The following is an 18432-nucleotide window of genomic DNA, read 5'->3' as shown; positions in this document are numbered from 1 at the left end:
ATTAGAATTGAATGACCAAACATTTATGAAGAGTGATTCCTACTCTTCCGGATGAGTGTGTTTTCTCTCTCTCTCTCTCTCTCTCTCTCTCTCTCTCTCTCTCTCTCTCTCTCTCTCCCTCTTTGTACCTATAATCTATATTAATTGATAATTCTAGGGTGAGGTCATGGAGAAAAAGAGAAGTCAAACATAATAGTTACTTGCAATTTGTTCATAGGTTTTTATTTCAGTACATTCTGAGCACTTAGAGCAAAAGTGCTTAAAAATATTGTGAATTGACCAGTTGTTATTAAATGTTTATGCAACTGCAGGTAGTTTACATTTGCAAAGTTACATGAGTAGTCCACACATTTAATGTCACAGGTAATTATTAATATATGAGATGAACTATTGCACGGACAGTCTGACGTGCAAGCCAATAAAACTTACAAGGAGCAGAGTGGAAGTAAAAACAAATAGCCACAGAGGCCAATCAGAATTGCCCCTTGATTAATAAAATACTTTCACCTCATGATAATAACCTTCTTTCTAAAAACAGGAGACATTATTAGTTATGCTTTTTATGCTATACTCTGATCACAGACAATCACCTCTTCACACTGACAGACTTTAACATTGTTAGTAGTTGAGGCCTCAGTTGACAATTGATAAAGGAACTAACCTTGCTGTAGATCTAACTATTGTTCACTTTCTGCTGAAAGGATTTTTGAGATTCAGATTCTCAACCAAGTCAGTTATATGATAAGCATTTGGTACTCCCAGTAGTTTGGTAATGCACTATATTCACTCTAAGCTTTTATCATTACAGTGACACAACTCAAACTCTAAGGCTTAAATTTCATTTTGAATATAATTATCAGTTTACAAAAGTGAGAAGAATAGCATAATAAGAAATTTATATGTTTTATCTTGACCTTTAATTCTCATCTGATATATGTATCAGACACCAAATGGTTTTCACTATTTTTGGATTTCGAAAATGATTGTATTATTTTTCAGAAAATGTATCTTAAATATAGATTTATCAGTAAATGAACTAAAAACACAGCAATAGGATTTTTGCAGTACAGAAGGTGAAATAGAGTAATTTCCTCAGTCAAGCATAGTGTCAAATAACATAGAAACTGTAATCACAAGTCTTTTCCCTGAGTTTTATATGGAAACTCTTTCAAGTAATGCCAGCAACAGAGAGTGGTTTTCTCCAAATACATTATACTGGTACTTCCTTTCTTCACAAGATCGAACACTCAGAATCAATATTTGTATGAAAATGTTTGTTATTAGTATTTTAATGTCTTGATTAAGATGAAAATACAAAAATAATGTTATTTCATTCTTCTTCATTTTAAAATTCCTATTAATGCCCACAAAAATTCCACTTTCACCTTTTTGAACTCTGTGTAGCAGAGTTTTAAAAGGCTTGAGCACCAATATTAATGTTGTATGTTGTTACTGAACTTCACTTTTCTTGCTTCCTATTTCTATATCAAACAGAATCATTAGGCTGAGAACTTCATGAGTTTTATATTCAAATCAGTTTGTTGTGAAGTATTTGAACTTGGTTCATATATTTTAGTATATATCTATCTGTATACAAAAATACATTATTGAAGAGTATCACATCATGACATTAGTAGTTCTTAATGTTGTAATTACTGTAACATTATTTTCATGTAAATTTCAACAACACTTACAACATTTGCACAGCAAGAGCCACTAATTAAACACATATTTCTATTTCACCATAAGTGTACTGTGTAATATATTACTGAAAGTCAGTTAAATGATGGTATTTATTCTCTAAGGATCTGTATCAATCATAATATTTAAACTTCGGATTGCGTTAGTGAAATTACAGAACTGACGTTACAGAATAGAAAAGTTGAGAGGAGAAATGAAATATGGTATATTTTAATCACAGAATCAACAAGAACTTCTCCTTCATTGATTTTATTCTGATGAAAATTCTATGTTTCTGTATGAAGGGAGCAATAAATTATGTTTTTGAATGCAAAATGAGTAGAAATTTTTCAATAGTTTGGCTATCAGTAGTGATATATCAGAATACACCAGCACAGTATAACAACAGGAGAGTTATTTTACAAAGCTTAAAGGTACATCCAAGCACATATCATGTTTTTCCTTTTAACTTATGAATGATATAGATTCCTTCCCATGTTAATGTCACAGCAGATTTAAACTCAAGTCTGAGTTTTTAATACACATTCTTCCAGAGCCGTTACATTCCATATTAAATAAATTCTTGATACTGCATTGTTATGTACCTATAAGTGAATAAGTCAGGTAACATAAAGTAGATTATCAAAGTGTGTAATTTCTGGCAGGTATTATGCCATGAATATACTTCTAACAAACTCTACATCATTGATATTCCCTAATTATTATCTGGGAGGTTATATGTCAGCAACAGGTTATGCCACCAACACTTGCATATGGAAGCCTGAAACAAAAATTACGAAGATGGCAGGTATGAGGAAAGACATAGTGTACAAATAAATGTTGAAATGTAAAGTTATGATTACAAAAAATATAAAATGTAGATCATAAGATGCTAGAGTGTCTCACAGTTCATAAATTATAAACCAGCTGACCATCTGAATATCCTAGTGAGTTTTTCTTTTTAGTTCAAATTTTTCATCTCTTTCTGAATTACTTCCCCACAAATTTTAAAGCTATTGTTTACTTATTTTAAACTATTTTTATTGGGACTGTGTAGCGCAGTTCAGTTTGGAAGGAGAGAGCTTCAAATTTCTACTAATGTTGACAAATCAGTGAACAGTGTAGTACTATTTTCTTACCATATGAAATAATTTCTTTGAAAAATATAAAAATGAAACAGTACTATACACTAGGTATAATATACATGATGTTATGCTGTATTAAAAACAAAGGCCTAGTACTCCAGAGGATAAAATCTCTAATCCCCATTTGAATATTCTGATTTAGGTCTATAATTGTTTCCCTAAATTACTGACATATATGCTTTATGGTTTAGTAGATGATGTGATGCTACCCTCGGAGATGTGATATGGACATTATATTTGACACATAGCAGATATCATTCCAGAAAGGGGTTAGGAGCATTACAGTTTTGGAAAAAAAGTTTGTCAGTTGATGTTATTACTGTGTTAGGAAAGGAATATCCATCTAGTATTAGAACGTTTTGCAGAAAAATTTCTCCAGCCATATATGCAAAAAGTTTTGAAAATAGATGTACAAATGTACTTCAGACTACCTTCATCCATTATAAAGACTTAAAGACTCATGGTGTTAGCAAGTATGGTGCTAGGATGACACCTCTTATGATGGAGAAACAACTGATTTTTTATCATGTGCAATTTTAATACACAGATATGATATATGGTTGTTTAAACAGAGATTGATGCACAAGAGTGATCATTAAGCATTAGATTTTGAATGAAGTGTTCAACTGTAAGAAAAATATTCACTGGTACTTGGTAACACTTATATGTGGTGATGATGGAGAAATTATCAGTATTCACAAAGTGAGCAGCAAGTAGTTGCTTACTGCAATGAGCAGGTGACTAACCAAAATTTTCAACACACATTTTGTATCTTGATAATTCAGCTACTTTATCCATTTGGATGACTGAGCACATTAAATCACCTACTTTTTGGACATGGGGAGCCACGTGGGCCCTGGATCTAATGTGCCTCACATATTAACCACAGGAGTGGTGTGCTGATCAGCCTGGATGTTACTTTTAGGTGGTTTTCCACATCCATCTCAGTAAATACCATGATGGTTCTCATATCCAGCCTCAGTCACATGATCCAAAAAACATTTGCTACATTTGGTCATGCAGAATTCACTATACACAGACAGGTACATAGGTTCCTCTTATGGGGAACGAAGAGGGAGGGAGGATCAAGGTGAGGGGAAAGGAGCTGGCAGTGGATTTAAAATACGTTTGGGAGTGCTGACCCAGTGAAACTGGAAAAGCCCCCATACCAGTCCTGACCTGACACTGGATGAATGTACCAGAAAGGAAGGAAGGAATTCCATTACTTTGTATCTTGGAGTTCTTTCAGCTCTCACTGCATAGTATTGTTCAATTTGAACATGTATTGAGTAACAACTTGTATTAAATTCCTTCACGGAATGGATACAGGCCCTCATTGTGTACACTTTGGGTGTTCAGCAACAGTACCAAAATAATCTCATCTTCCATATTCAGTCTGCAATTTCTTTTCATTTTATTGTCAGTATACATCTAAAGGTGCACTGTCTTTACTGTGAACTATGAAGATGTATTATACTACACTGAGCTTTAGTTGGGCTATCTTGTTCATTACTGTACCATATTGTCAAATTCTAAAATACGTGATTTTTTTGTTATTGTAGTTTTCAAACAAAATTACAGAACCTTAGTGAAGAGGTGAGGAAATTTAAATTCATGTTGCCTCATTTCTTACATGAATGAAAGGAATACTACGTATTACCTTCAAAACACTGCTATCGGTCATCAAGTCACACTTCTGCTGGGCATGGTTTGTCTTCCATGCTCAGAATCATAACAGCTTCAGTTTTCTTCTGAAGCCACTCCAGAACAGCAAGATCCTCACATACCACATGCCTCTCATCTCCAGAAAAGAAATTGCAGCTTTCATCCTTCAACAAAAAATATGTTTTGTTAGTGTTATTAATACTGAAAGGAAAAAAAATTATTGTTTACGGTTGTTGAAATCTTGAAAAATCACACACATACGGCTGTAAACTATGAAATTTATTTTTATATCTCTTTTTTGTCTTCTTCAGAAGCTGATATTACATTGCTCAGCTGAAAATGTCACAGAAACAGAAACATATATTGTCACATACATAAATAACCAGACTTTGTACATATAATTTAAAATTATAAACTTAACTTAAGAGAAGGGCAAATGACATAAGACAAATGAGAGAAATGAAATTAACTTAAGAACAGGAGAATTAACTTTAAGAGAAAAAGGAGAATTAGTGTAATGTAAGAAGCCTGGGGTGGACCAAATACTGAATCAAAAAGGTGTAACAGTCTTGAAGTGCTTGATGAAGTTTCTGGCTTCAAGCTAGTCATTGTATACTCCCAAGTACAATATTTCAACTGGGCACTTTGCATTTAGTTTATCATAAACCCATGATATTTATTTGTATTTACAGTCAGTCTACAAGTTGTTATGACCCATCACAGACTATGGCTGCACTTGAACCACTTGTGGATAAAGCATATAGTGCTTCTGATTCAGTTATTTTACCTGATGAGTTTACTTACTTAAAAACAGTATCCTGAGAAAGTAAATATTCCATTCGCTATCAGTCAAAGCTAAAAGCCAGCTGTTGGATATGAAGGACAGTTTGCCAACAAACTTAAAAAACTTTCATTCCATACCTTGTCAAAGATTTTACTAAGAGAGCCAGAGTTCTCCAGAAATTCAAAGTGATTTTGTACCTACCATCTAAGGATTAATACATTCTAGAATTGTCAATGGAGGATTCACTGTTGTCGAAGACGGGAGTTTATAGAATACCACTGTAGTTTGATATGCTTATATAGGTCAGGCAACATGCACTATGGAAGAGCTGTGTGCTGTGAACACCAATGCTGCACTTGCCTGTTGAAAGGTATCAGGAATGCTGTTGCTGAGCACTGTATTTCCACTGGACTTGCAATGGAATATGAGAGAAAAGAATTATGTTTACTGCAACATAATTATGGGACCTCGTTATTACAGCTTCCACACAGATGTGCATAGCAGAAAACCTTATTATCCACCACAGTAGCTGTGGAATCAATAACACATGGAATCCTGTCATTTACAGTAACTGCTTTCAGTGCTGATGACAGAATAAGCTGAAAGCCATAGTGAGGTGAAATTTTCACATTCATCAGTGACACTGTCTGTGTCCTCAGGTAGTGTGAATAGTATTATTCTTATTATCATCACTGTCTTTTGCTGCCTCATCTAAAATGACTGGCAGGTACCCAGTTGAAGTATCACACTTGGAAGTAAAGGAGAACTGGCTGCAATTGTGAAACATTAGGTACTGAGTATGCTGAGAAAACTTCAAGAAAAAATAGATAAGCCACATCCAATGAGTGGGAACAGCAGGTTGTCCAAACTAGTTTTAAACTATATGCCAGCAGGGAAAAGAAGTATCAGATTAACAACTCAGAGGTGAGTGCAGCAATAGGCATTTTGTGTGTAATTCTTGAGAGAAGAAGAATGACAACTTTAAAGAAATAATTCTGTAGGACTGGGAGAGACTGCTAAAGCAGTGGCACAAACACTCCAAGAAATAAATATTTCAGTAACATGCAGTAGGTCAGAAGTTATTTTAGAAGAACTATTCACAAGCCTTTAGAGCTGTACAGTGTGATTCAGCTAAGGTGTTCACATCAAATATTTCCTGGACTGCTTAACATACTGTAATTCTGCTTTCAACCAAATAAATGATGAAAGAGTCCTCAATGAATGAATGAATGACATATAGTCTCTTCTCATATAATTATGGAGATATCAGTACCACTGTTGCTTTTGCGAATGGAACTATAGTATTTTCTGCTGCTAGTACCATAGTTCTAAATGAGATGAATTCAACAGTGCTTAACAGTTCAAAATCCAATTAAGTTGTCAGAGAAACTGCAATGTTTAGAACTCTAGATTTTCTACTTTGAACATGAAATCAGTTGCTGTCTCATGTGGAAGATTGTGTTGCTCTACAGAACTGCTGTATATGGCTGATGGGGCACTACAGCTTCATGCAGCTAAGAGAGTTTTTTTCAAAAATGGAATAGTGGTGAAAAGTTTAATTAAAAGCTGATACTAATCACACTTGCCCACATGCTGTTCGACTGACACACCAACTGGAAAGCTAAGGGTGTGGTATCTACGGATGATACAACACTTAACTACAGTAACAGTTCTGCTCTCATTTCTGGCAGAGCTTTGTAAGAAAGGTGCATGTCAGAAATTGAATTACAGGGAACCGAGGTACAAAGATTGTTAAATCGTACCTTCACATCACCAATTTAATGTCAAGATACACACTTACAATATACAATTACATCATCAACAAGAAGGAAATCACACTTCCTTAAAATTCCATTTATGTTGTCAAGTGTTTGGAATGACCACTGTCTACTGAAAGACACATTTGCAGTCACTATTGCAAGGACTTTTGGACAGACTGAAGAGATTCCTTTGGTACCACTGCATATGCTAGAACAGTTTGATGTTTTAAATCCTTTTGGGTCATGAGAACTTGTGCATAGACTTCATCTTTGAGTTTACAACAGAGAAAATAGTTGAGTGTCATTAAATTGGGTGAATGTGCAGGCCCACTGATATACCTTCACATCCTATCAAGTGACCAGGAAGAAGGTGGGTGAGAACTTCACTAGCCACAAGTGAGTAGTGAAATTTATACTCATCATGTTGGTACCACACATTTCTACATATCTCAAATGTTACTTCCTCCAGGAGAGTCATCAGCACTTCTCCAATAATCCCAAAATAAGTGTTCACACTCCACTGCCTATGATCTGCCTCAGCCAATGTGCATTCTCAGCTGCCTAATAAATCATGTTTCTTACATTTAGCTTTCTGTGATGAGTAAAGGGAATTCTCTGAAGAAAAATATCATTGTCCTGATGTTCCATCAGAACCAAGTGACAGACTTCCATGTGTCTTCTGGAGCCCCACTGGTTAATCATCGATGGAGTGACACATAATACAGATGGAAGGCCTTTGTATGCAAAATGTGAACAATGCTGGGATAACTTATTCCAGAGGTAAGTACAATTTCTCTGGAGATAACATGTGGATTATGAGCAGCAGCTGCCAGAAAATCTATTTCATTCATTCTGTTCATTCCTTACCTTTTATGTAGGATTCTGGTACCCTACCAATAACAATTTTTTGCACATTTTTTGAAATGTCATTCTTGTTTGGCTTGTCAGGATAATTTTGTGTATGAAACTCAACTATCCTCTTTGCATTCCTCCATCATTCTCCATTAAAAAAATTACATATTTACTTTTTCTTTTTATGAAAGACATTTATTGTTTCAAACTAACCTGCACTCATTACATGTGAATGTCACAGACAGAATGAAAGCTACATTTCTTTTGTGATTCATTGAACCAGATATTACAGAGGTGCAACACTCTGTTTCCTCCTTATCCAGTATGAAATATTTCATTATTTGAGCATGAAATCATGACCTTCATCATAATACAGTAATAAGCTTCAGTTCAAAATATCTGTAGACAAATCCTACAAAAAATGTATAATTTCTCAAAAACTAGTAGTTGGCTTTTTCAAGAGTGAAATACTATAGAATTCATTATTTTTAGAACTACGATACAAGCAGTAGAAATTACCAAAGTTCAATTTGCAAAATTTGAGTTGATGCCAATATATCTGTAATTAATATAGGTACAAAAAGAGACTACATGTCATTTAGTGGGGACTTTCCCACAATTCACAGGGACAAAAACAAAATTTTGGTATCTTAAACAGTGCCAGAAATATTTGAGGTAAACAGATTAGCTGAATCACCCCATATATTGTCATCATGACATAGCACAAGAAGAGCGAAGACTGGAAACTACCTGACATATAATTAATGAAAATATTTCAGTTTCATAAATGAATGAAAGGCATCTTTGGATTTTCCCTTTTTGACACTTATCAATTTAGTTCCCTCTTAAGAGGCAAGGAAAATATCAACTAAAACAGGTACCTTTCCTGTTGTATTGTTTAACTTACTATCAGCAGTAGTGTCATCCTCTATAATATAATGTAAATTATTTTAGCAAGATAGAATGACAATATGGTATTATCTACAAACAGTAAAGTCTTGTAAAGCTGTGCAATAATATTTGTACAAGACTAGTAATAATGAGTTAGCTATACTTCTACATTGAGCATGGGAATAACATAAGACAATACGATACAAGGCAACTCACCACGGTTAAAAAAAATTGTCAGAAACCTTTCACTGCTTTTAGAGGAAGCAGTCATCTATTACCATTTTTGACCTCATTTACTGAGTGAATTAACCTGAGAAATATTTCCAGAATGAAATTTTCAGTGTGCAGTGGAGTGTGTGCTGATATAAAATTTCCTGGCAGATTAAAACAGTGTGCTGGACTGAGTCTCGAACTCAGGGCCTTTTCTGATAAATATTGTTCCAAATTAGTGCAAACTTCCATATTGTATTTGCACATCTAGAACTATACTTTTTTATTCAGTGACATTTGGGATTTATTGTTAAGAGCAGGAACAATGAAGTATCATTAATGTAACATTGTATGTACTTTATTGATACTATTAACAATGTTATTCATGCTGGGAATGGACAGCTGGTTTCCGCTACATGGGGTCAACAGGTATATTTGCCTTTTATCTGCAGTTTATAAATTGTGGTGCTGACCATCATTTAGTGCAAAGTAGAAATATAAGTGCCCAAAGACAATCTAGACAAAAATCATAAAAATGAAGATATGTTGTAACCCTGAACAGAGTTTTGAAATATTACAAGAACTTTGAAGAACAATGGCATACAACTTGATTAAATGTATGCATATAGTTAAATAAGAAAGTAAAAGTGCCAGTATTCATAAATGGAAGCTCTATGTTACTGTATCATAAACAGTACCATGAAAGAAACGATAAACGGTACTAGTAAACCAAACGATAATGTGCCCTATTATTATTCCAGATAGGTTCATTAAACAAAGTTCAGACAAATAAAGGTTGTAGTGGAAAAATGAATCATCATAGAAATATTTGTATCTGAGAAAATTTTACAGTGCACAACAATTTAAAATTAAAATGTTCTCCTGCCTCTGAGACATATAATTATTTATTAGTATGTATGAACTGTTGCTACAGTCATCTTTGAAACTGGCAGTCAGCTCTTACTTTGCAGTGACCTTGACAGACAGAGTCAACACAGGCTGAATGCAAACATTAAAATAATAACTCATCTGTGAAGGTCAAGATATCTGCAGAATTGTCTTTTTATGTCATGTTCTTTCATACTGGTGTGTGGTTCATGTTTTTTTTGTGAGGTCAAAGTATTTTACTCTCTGAGAAGTTATTTAATACAAATAAACTGTTAATTGCTTATAAACTGTGCATGTATTTGAAATGGAATCAACTGTTTCCACAGTGGTGACTCCATTTTGAATGGTTTTCAAACTTATTTTCTGTATGTGCACACAGAACAGTGGATTCCATCACTAACACAGCAGTGACAGAGGAGCTCCAGAGTTTGATTTCAGCGAGCAACATTGTGCCACCACCAGCTACACTGCATAACAACAACACAGGCAGTGGCAACAGGAAAAATATCATTTGGCTCACAAAAGCCGAGTTGTGGCTTACCCATGTGGAAGCCATCTTAAAATGCACTGGTGTTGGATGCAGAACAATTTACACTGGTTATAGCACAGCTGGATTTGATTATTATCAAGCAATTGGACCACGTTTTCCATCACCAGTAATATTCTGGTCTTAAAGAGGCAGTCCTCTAACATTTTGTATTACCACCTGATTCATGGTTGCGTATAATTATTGGAAGTGATGCTTGCTACAGTGGTTCTGCATTCACTGCACACACTGGCAGGAAATTAGCTCCTGTCTGAGCAACCTCAGGACATCTTTTGGCTATGAAGATTGCCACAAAATATTAGAGCTGTTCTGTCCACCTTCATGCAGTTCCCTGTTTATGACATGCAAGGACAGTGCCATCACTATTGTGTATATAGACAATAATATGTGTGGTGGGAGGCTCTGAACCATGCACTAACACACTTGCAGCAATGGGAAGCCTACACTTGCATATTGCTTCACCAAATGCAAGCACCACAGACAGAACCATCTATGAGTCAACTGCTGAATGAGAGTTAGCAAGGCTGAATGCCAGGCTACAATGACAGGAGAATTATCAAGGCCGTAATAATAGAAAACAAGATTTAAAATGGTGTTGGGACCACAGATGCTTTGATGAGGCAGCAAGACAGAGCACGAACCATACCTCTACCTGGACACATGCCAGGAATGCCAGTAAGGGAATGCACTCATCCAGGACACTCAAAGCACCTCAAGTGCACCAGAAATGCAACACTGCCAGCAGCTGCAGGCCCAACTATATTATTTACAAAGGACAGGAAATACAATGATATATTCTTAATCAATATTGGACCCAAGGTAAGTCTATAGCCAAAGAGGCTGAACAAGTGCTGATCATCTACAATAGTTCTACTTCTCACTGCTTCTAACAATTTGGCAACTGAGACATTTGGGAAGGAGGAGCTGACTTCAGTGCTGGATGACATCTTCCTCTCTACTTGAACATTTATTATTGCAGATATGAGAATCCTGATTTTGGAGAGCAATTTTCTCTGTTATTTTTCTGTGATGCTGGAACTGCTAAACCACTGCCCTCTCTCCTCTCCTCTCTAACACATTGGGCCACATTTTGGGTGATGCCACTGATATGTATTAAGTGAAGATTTCTGGGCTGTCCACTTCTTCCATACTGAAAGCAGAATACTTAATGTCACAACTGTCTGAATGCAGAATGCACATGTGTGGATTACATGAGAAGACCTCACATTCTACATCGCATGAATTCATGGAAGCTTCAGAGTTCAGGGAGACATTCAAGGTACTTAAAGCAAAGATATGTGAAGTCAATGTATTATGTGCTAAAGAATAGTTCACTATAAAGGTGTCACAAGACAGCAATGTTGAACTAAAGAGTACTGTGCCCACTACACAAAATGAATTGAACAAAACACTCAAGTTATTGTAATGCTTATGAGACTTCTACCATGTGGTTTCTCCTACTACTACCATCATGGCCGAGGCAAAGGTGGATGATGACCTCGACCAGCAGCTGCTGTGAGAATTGCCAGTGTTAATAGATCCTGTACTGGTGAAGAGTAAAATAAGTCATTCCGCTCAGCACCATATCCAGATAACTATAGGGCAACTTGTTGCTGTCACACCTCAGCAGTTACCTACTGATAAGTTACATGCTGCACAATTGAAGTTCAAGAAGATAGCCTCACAGTGTGTGGGCATCACCTCTGCAAATGGTAAAGAAGAAGGATGGTTCATGGAGAATGTGCAGCAATTAAATGGGCTTAAACACTCACACCATTCTGGACAGATACTCAGTTCTCAACATTGCCAGCTTTAACAACAGTGTGGTGGATGTTTGATTTTTCAGTGTAATAGATTGTGCAAAAGCTTTCTCACAGATCCCCATTTCTAGAAATGATAAGTATAAAACTGTGATGGCTACTCCCTTTGGGCTCTTCTAACATAATACATTGTCTTTCTGACAATGAAATGCTGCCCAGACTTGGGATTGTTTCATGCATGAAGCGCTACAGGGGTTTTCATTCATTTTCTGTTAGATGGATGATATGTTGCTACTTTCTAAAACCAAAGATGAACACTTCAGGCACTTACATCCACTGTTCAAAAGGCTGGAGTGCCATGTGGTCATGGTCAATTGGGAAAAATGTGTATTTGCCAAGGAGGAGGTACAGTTTCTAGGCCTTTGAATATTTCTCAGAATGTTACATTATTATAGGCGACACTTGCCACATTTAGCTGAGGTTCAAAAGCCAACAAATAAACTGCTGACAAGCAAAAACACATCTGGAAGCAAAAATGTTCCTTGTACTCATGGTGCTCAAAATTCGTTTCAAGACCAAAATTCATTTCAGATACTCTGTTTCTGGCACCACCATTGCTTTGATAGTTGATACAGTCCAAATCACTGTGGGCGCTCCATTGCAACAGTACATCTCCACAAGCTGGCAGCCTCTGGGTTTATTTTCGAATAGCCTGTCTATTCAGCAACAGCAGTGCAGTACATTTGATGGGGAGACTCTTGCAATATACATGGCTGTAAAGCATTTCTGGCCATAGCTAGAGAGCTGAATCTTGCTACACATTGCTGAAAAGCAACTTTACTAAGTATTTTGGAAGAAATAGAAACTTTCACAATGATGTAAAAAAACATCCTGACATTATTTTAAATGAACAGGCAGCTCTAAAAAACACAAAAAAATCTTTGAAAATTTCACTAGTATACTTTCATGAAAACATGTTTCTTTTTTCTGCTAACAAAGATAAGCAAAATACTAGTGGCGTCATATACATTCTGTGATGTATACCAAAAGTAATCTTTGCGTGTACAGCAATTGCTAATGACAACTGCAATTCTTTCATAAAAAATTCCTTATGCTGATTAAATTTTGTATATAAATCATGTAATCATATTGTAGCATGAATATTACAAAATATTGTTATTGGGATACACTAGAGAATATTACATATAAGGCAAGTTGAATTACAATGAACTGAAAAATCACACCTATGTAAAACTCTACAATATACACTGTACATAACTTATTGTAAGAAAGATGTAACTTTTATGTAATACAGATGCCACTGATGATGAGCAATGCCCAAAACAAATCCAGTGAAATAAAATACTACCACAAAGCAGCTTTTGGCCAACAATTAATTAATGACATGATATATTTTCAGTTCCTACAAGCTGCAGAGCACCAAATGAACAAGAAATCAACCTTTGTTTATACACAGTAACACCTCATAATTTACTCACGTCTACTTTTGGATTAAATTTTTCCCTTCAAACCTGTTAACCATAGAACTGCATTTGCAAAATTAAACTACTGCAAAGACAGAGTCCCAACAACTTTCTCAATTGTTGCTGCTTCACATAATACCCCTTCATTACCTCATGTTACCTTTACTGGTCAAGTCCTCTACCACCAAGATTTCAAAAAATATCTACAAGTAACTCTTGATATAACCTTGTCCTACAACAAACACAGAGGAAAAACTGCAGCAAAGCAGAAATCTCACCAGAACATCATACTGAAGCTGAGTGGTACCTCATGTGGTGGAAGAGCTACAACACTATGATGTTCTTCCTTAGAACTGTTTCACTCTGCTGTCAAATACTATGCTACAGTGTGGCTTAATAGCTCACATGTGAGAAAAAATTGATGTTCACCTAAATACTGCAACGATAGCATTAACAGGCTGAACCACATCTACTGCTCTTCACTGGTTACTGCCTTTAATCCACATTGTGCCATCAGTTCTTTGATGACAGAAAGCCCTTCTCAAGGAACATGAAGAATTAATTAAAATTCCTCAGCTCACAATCCTCTCTGATGTGTCTGCACTTCGGATGAGCTGATTAAAATCCAAGCAATCATCTATCATACTGGCACCATTGCTGCAAGCGGTGTATTTTAACATGAGCAGGAACTGGTCAGAAATGTGTAATAATGTTGCCCATCATGAATATCACACTCTCATAAATCCTAGTACATGACCAGCTGGCACAGAATTACCATGACATGCTTGGAAAACAATTAATAGGATTTGTACAGGCTATGTCATCTGAGCAGAAAGCTTCCACCAGTGGTGGACAGCTTCATCTTCTCAATGTGACTGTGGCAATGCACATCAGATCTTTGAATACATAGTAAAAATCAGAGACAGCTCTTGAGTGGATTGAAAATGTAGATATTACTTTCTGGATTTATATGATCCAGTCTCATTAATGTGGCCACCAACCCTGCTCTATGTCAATGTGCAATAATCTCTCTAAGACGGCAGGTAACAGCACACCCAGTGGAGGATATATAAAGTGTATTGAGGGATGTGGAAAACAATGCAGTTGTTGCTGTAATGAGGAAGTGGAGCAGTTTATCTGGTATCAAAAAGGGCATGATCATCGGCTTTCGAGCCAGGAGTGGAAGCATTTCTGAAAAGTTTGTAATTTGTTCGTGTGTCACTGTGGTTGAAGTATACCATGCATGGCAAAACGACACTATAAAAAACCGGTGGTGAGGCAACTGTGGTGCACCACAGACCACTGATAACAGGGGTGAACAATGGTTGTGGAGATGTGTATGAGCAAACATATGTGCTACTACTGAGCAACTGACCACACACACGGAACAAAGAGCTATCAACATTGTCTCCCTAATGGCCGTTCAGCAAACATTGCTGCGTACGGACCATGGCAGTAGGCACTCGGTTCATACACCCGTGTAGACTGATTGTCACTGGTGATGAAGACTGGAATTTGCATTCCAGGATGCAACAGGATGTCTACTAAATGGCGATATATGACCTTTTCAGATGAATCATGTTTTATGCTCCACCGGTCAGATGATCAACACCCTGCAACAATTGTTGGAAGGTCCATGCAGGAGAAGGGAGTCTTACGGACTGGGGAATATTTTTGTGGCATTCCCTGGGTGATCTCATCATTCTGGAAGGCACAATGGATCAACACAAGTATCCATCAATCCTAGGAGCCACGTTCACCACTACATGTAGTGTGATTTATCTTGGTTCACTGGTATTACCAGTAGCACAATGCATGTCACACAGTCAGCAAAGAGCACTGGTATGTGTTTACCATACTCCCCTGCCCACCAAACTCCCCGTGTTTAAACCTAATCGAGAGTCTGTGGGACCACTTTGATCGGCTGTTCGCACCACTGATCCTCAATCAAGGAAATAGTACAGCTGGCCATGGCACTGGAGCTGGTATGGCTCCACATCCCTCTCAGTACCTTCCAGAACCTCATTGTCTCTCTGCCTGCATGTCTTGCAGTGGTATGTGCTGCTCAAGCTTTTGACAGGTGTCACATTAATGTGACTGGACAGTGTAGTCATTTACTTCTATTTATTTTATAAAATAATGCACTTCATGTTTGTTGGTTGCAGATAAGTTTGTATTGTCATACGACAAATAAATAAATAAATGAATACCTCATTATTACTTAATTTACTTATTATTTCCATCTTTCATCACTCCCTTTGATATCATCACATTCCGTCTATTCATTACTCCATTATTTCATGTTGTCACTTCATTACCACATAACTCAATTCATTATCTCACAATTCTTCACTACATTACAACACATTATCCACACAAATTTTATCAACATTACTAAATGAAAACATAGATGAGGTATTCATCACAAAATTTAGCTGACATCCTCTGATATTCTTTTAGTATCCATAACACACAAAAATTTAGTCATCAAATTTTGGATTACCTATGAACTGAATATAATAGAAGAAGATTACTTTTTTGTTACAATCTATGAATAGAATTGTAGGTGAAGAGAGTGGTTCAATAAAGGAGGAATGAGATCACCCAACTATGGGGGCACTACTTGCCACATAATGTGTTCCCTTAAGTTCACTGAACCCCCTATCCATTAATTACTTCACAATTACATTGAGCCCCTGCTCTTCCATCTAGTTTTGTAGTATCATGTGAAATCTTACTCTCTTTTATTGAAGTCAGTTGCAAACACAGTATCCCACACACCAAAAATCTCTTGACATGCTCCATCATACAATCTTGAACATAACATATATACTGAAAATTGCTGTCTGTACATTTATACTGAAAATTACTTATTGCAGATAGTTCACTTCGAGAAGTTTTTATGTAGTTACCACTGGCAATTTAACATCAGGTTCCTTTACCTTAGTAACTTTCACCTTATTTACCTTTCTATCTGCATATTTTTCATCACAACATTGCTCACATTAGCATTTACTAATTTTGTTCATACTTTTAATTACACATCTTTACAGTCTCCTTTAACAAACTCATCAACTTTGACAAAAATGTTATTCCCTACAAGCTGAGATATGCCTACAGCTCCAGTATCATTGACTGTATCAATATTTACAGCCATATCTTCTTATACTACCCTCAGATTCTCTCTGACAGCATTATTTACTTGCTTTACATAAGAAATTAATACATTAATATCATCAGTGCAAATCTGATCGACTCATGTGACCTCAGTGTGACAAGAACTAACAACATAAACTTCCATCTCCTTTTTACATTTATTTTCAACTACATGCTCACTTAATAATTCACCAGGACTAAAAGCATTTAGTTTGAATTCAAATTATTTGTCATTTAATATAACTTACTTTCTAAGCAGACTTTCACTGAATTTATCTTTTTGTCTAAATTATTTTATATCTTTGCACAAATCTAAGCCCTTAAACTATCAATGTTACTGTTATGTTTGTACATCCTTCCATTTAAACTGTCCATGAACTGCCCTGACATTGGCCCAATGTCACTGGCCAACATTTTTCTTGCAAACCTTGCTTTTAATAACAAAATCCATGTTCAGCGTTATCCTGTTCTACTGATTTGGATTTATTCTCTTCCTTCTTCACATCACAGTAATCAGTGGGCAAAGCCCTTGACATTTTGCTTATTATCTAACTGATATTCACTTCATCATCAAGTTCATTTTTAATTACTACATTCTGTCCATCTCCAAATTCTAGTTCTTGATCCCTGTCCCAGACATCCTGTCTTCAAACAGTTCACTTTTAATTTTTTTCCACTTATCCCCAAACATTAAACACACTGTTTCTTCCCCCATTGTCACTCATGTTAATAAAATGCTGGGCAACACTTAGCAGTGGGAACACTTCACCTTAATTTTCTCTGATGCCAGTAGTTACTGGCATGTAATTTACTGTCATCTGCTCACTACTCATTCATATTTCCACTTCGGGGTGATCTTTCTACTGCTTGGCTCTGCATTGACTGGCTGCTGTCCAACTGAAGATGGCATTGGTCATCTTCATCCCCTCACTGGTTGGCGAAAGGTGATTCCATTATGGTGTCACCCACCTACTATTTGTTGGTTCAGCATCATATTTAACTTTGTCTCATGCTATTAAGGAACTGTACACAGTTTTATCTACCATCCACACATACATGTAGTCACTCAAAATTTGTTCATTCACTCTTTATTTCCACTGTGACCCTGAAGTGCTACTTTCACAGTCACTCAAAACTCAGTTTCACACTCCACAAGTTTGTAGTTTCTGCCACATATTACTGTTCTTGCAATTAAGAGTTCATTTTACCATACCAAAACAGGAAGATGCCTGCATAGTGTGTTGTCTAGAGATACGCGTTTCAGTTTTATAACCAAAAAATTAAAATCTTGCTATGTCATTCTTGTGAAATTTTCAAACAAAACATTGTTGTCATTTTGGCTATCTTGCAGTAAAGTATCTCTGTTATTTACATACTATTTTACTGAGTCATCTTTGTGGCTTCTTTTCCTGTTGCCTTTTTTATACAATAAATACAGCATAAACTGCTGAGAGTAGAAACGGATCCATAAAAGGTGGATGCAGCAATGCGGTAACATGTGGACATGGGAGTGCACATCCATATTGTATTCTTTTCACTACATTTTTTTTGCATTTGATTTTGTTTCTGTGCATTTGCGTTTGCGCATGAGCAAAGAGGTATTGTCTGGA

At 36.2% G+C, this 18432-nt stretch overlaps 1 protein-coding gene across 1 annotated transcript in view; it reads right to left on the bottom strand.

The window, feature by feature from the left end:
- Positions 1–205: 205 nt before the first annotated feature.
- Positions 206–18432, bottom strand: part of LOC126183816 (intermembrane lipid transfer protein VPS13A-like) — a 681615-nt gene continuing 663388 nt past the window's right edge. The window contains exons 64-65 of the mRNA XM_049926066.1: positions 4486–4654; positions 206–2461 (exon numbers count right to left, since the gene is read on the bottom strand). Of these exons, the coding sequence (XP_049782023.1) occupies positions 4514–4654 (141 nt within the window). The 3' untranslated portion in view covers positions 206–2461; positions 4486–4513. The remainder of the gene's footprint in view (positions 2462–4485; positions 4655–18432) is intronic.

The sequence above is a fragment of the Schistocerca cancellata genome, chromosome 4 (genome assembly GCF_023864275.1).
Source record: "Schistocerca cancellata isolate TAMUIC-IGC-003103 chromosome 4, iqSchCanc2.1, whole genome shotgun sequence".
In the NCBI taxonomy this organism is placed as follows: domain Eukaryota; kingdom Metazoa; phylum Arthropoda; class Insecta; order Orthoptera; family Acrididae; genus Schistocerca; species Schistocerca cancellata.
Note: the sequence above shows the minus strand (reverse complement) of the source record. Positions and strands in the feature narration are given on the sequence as shown.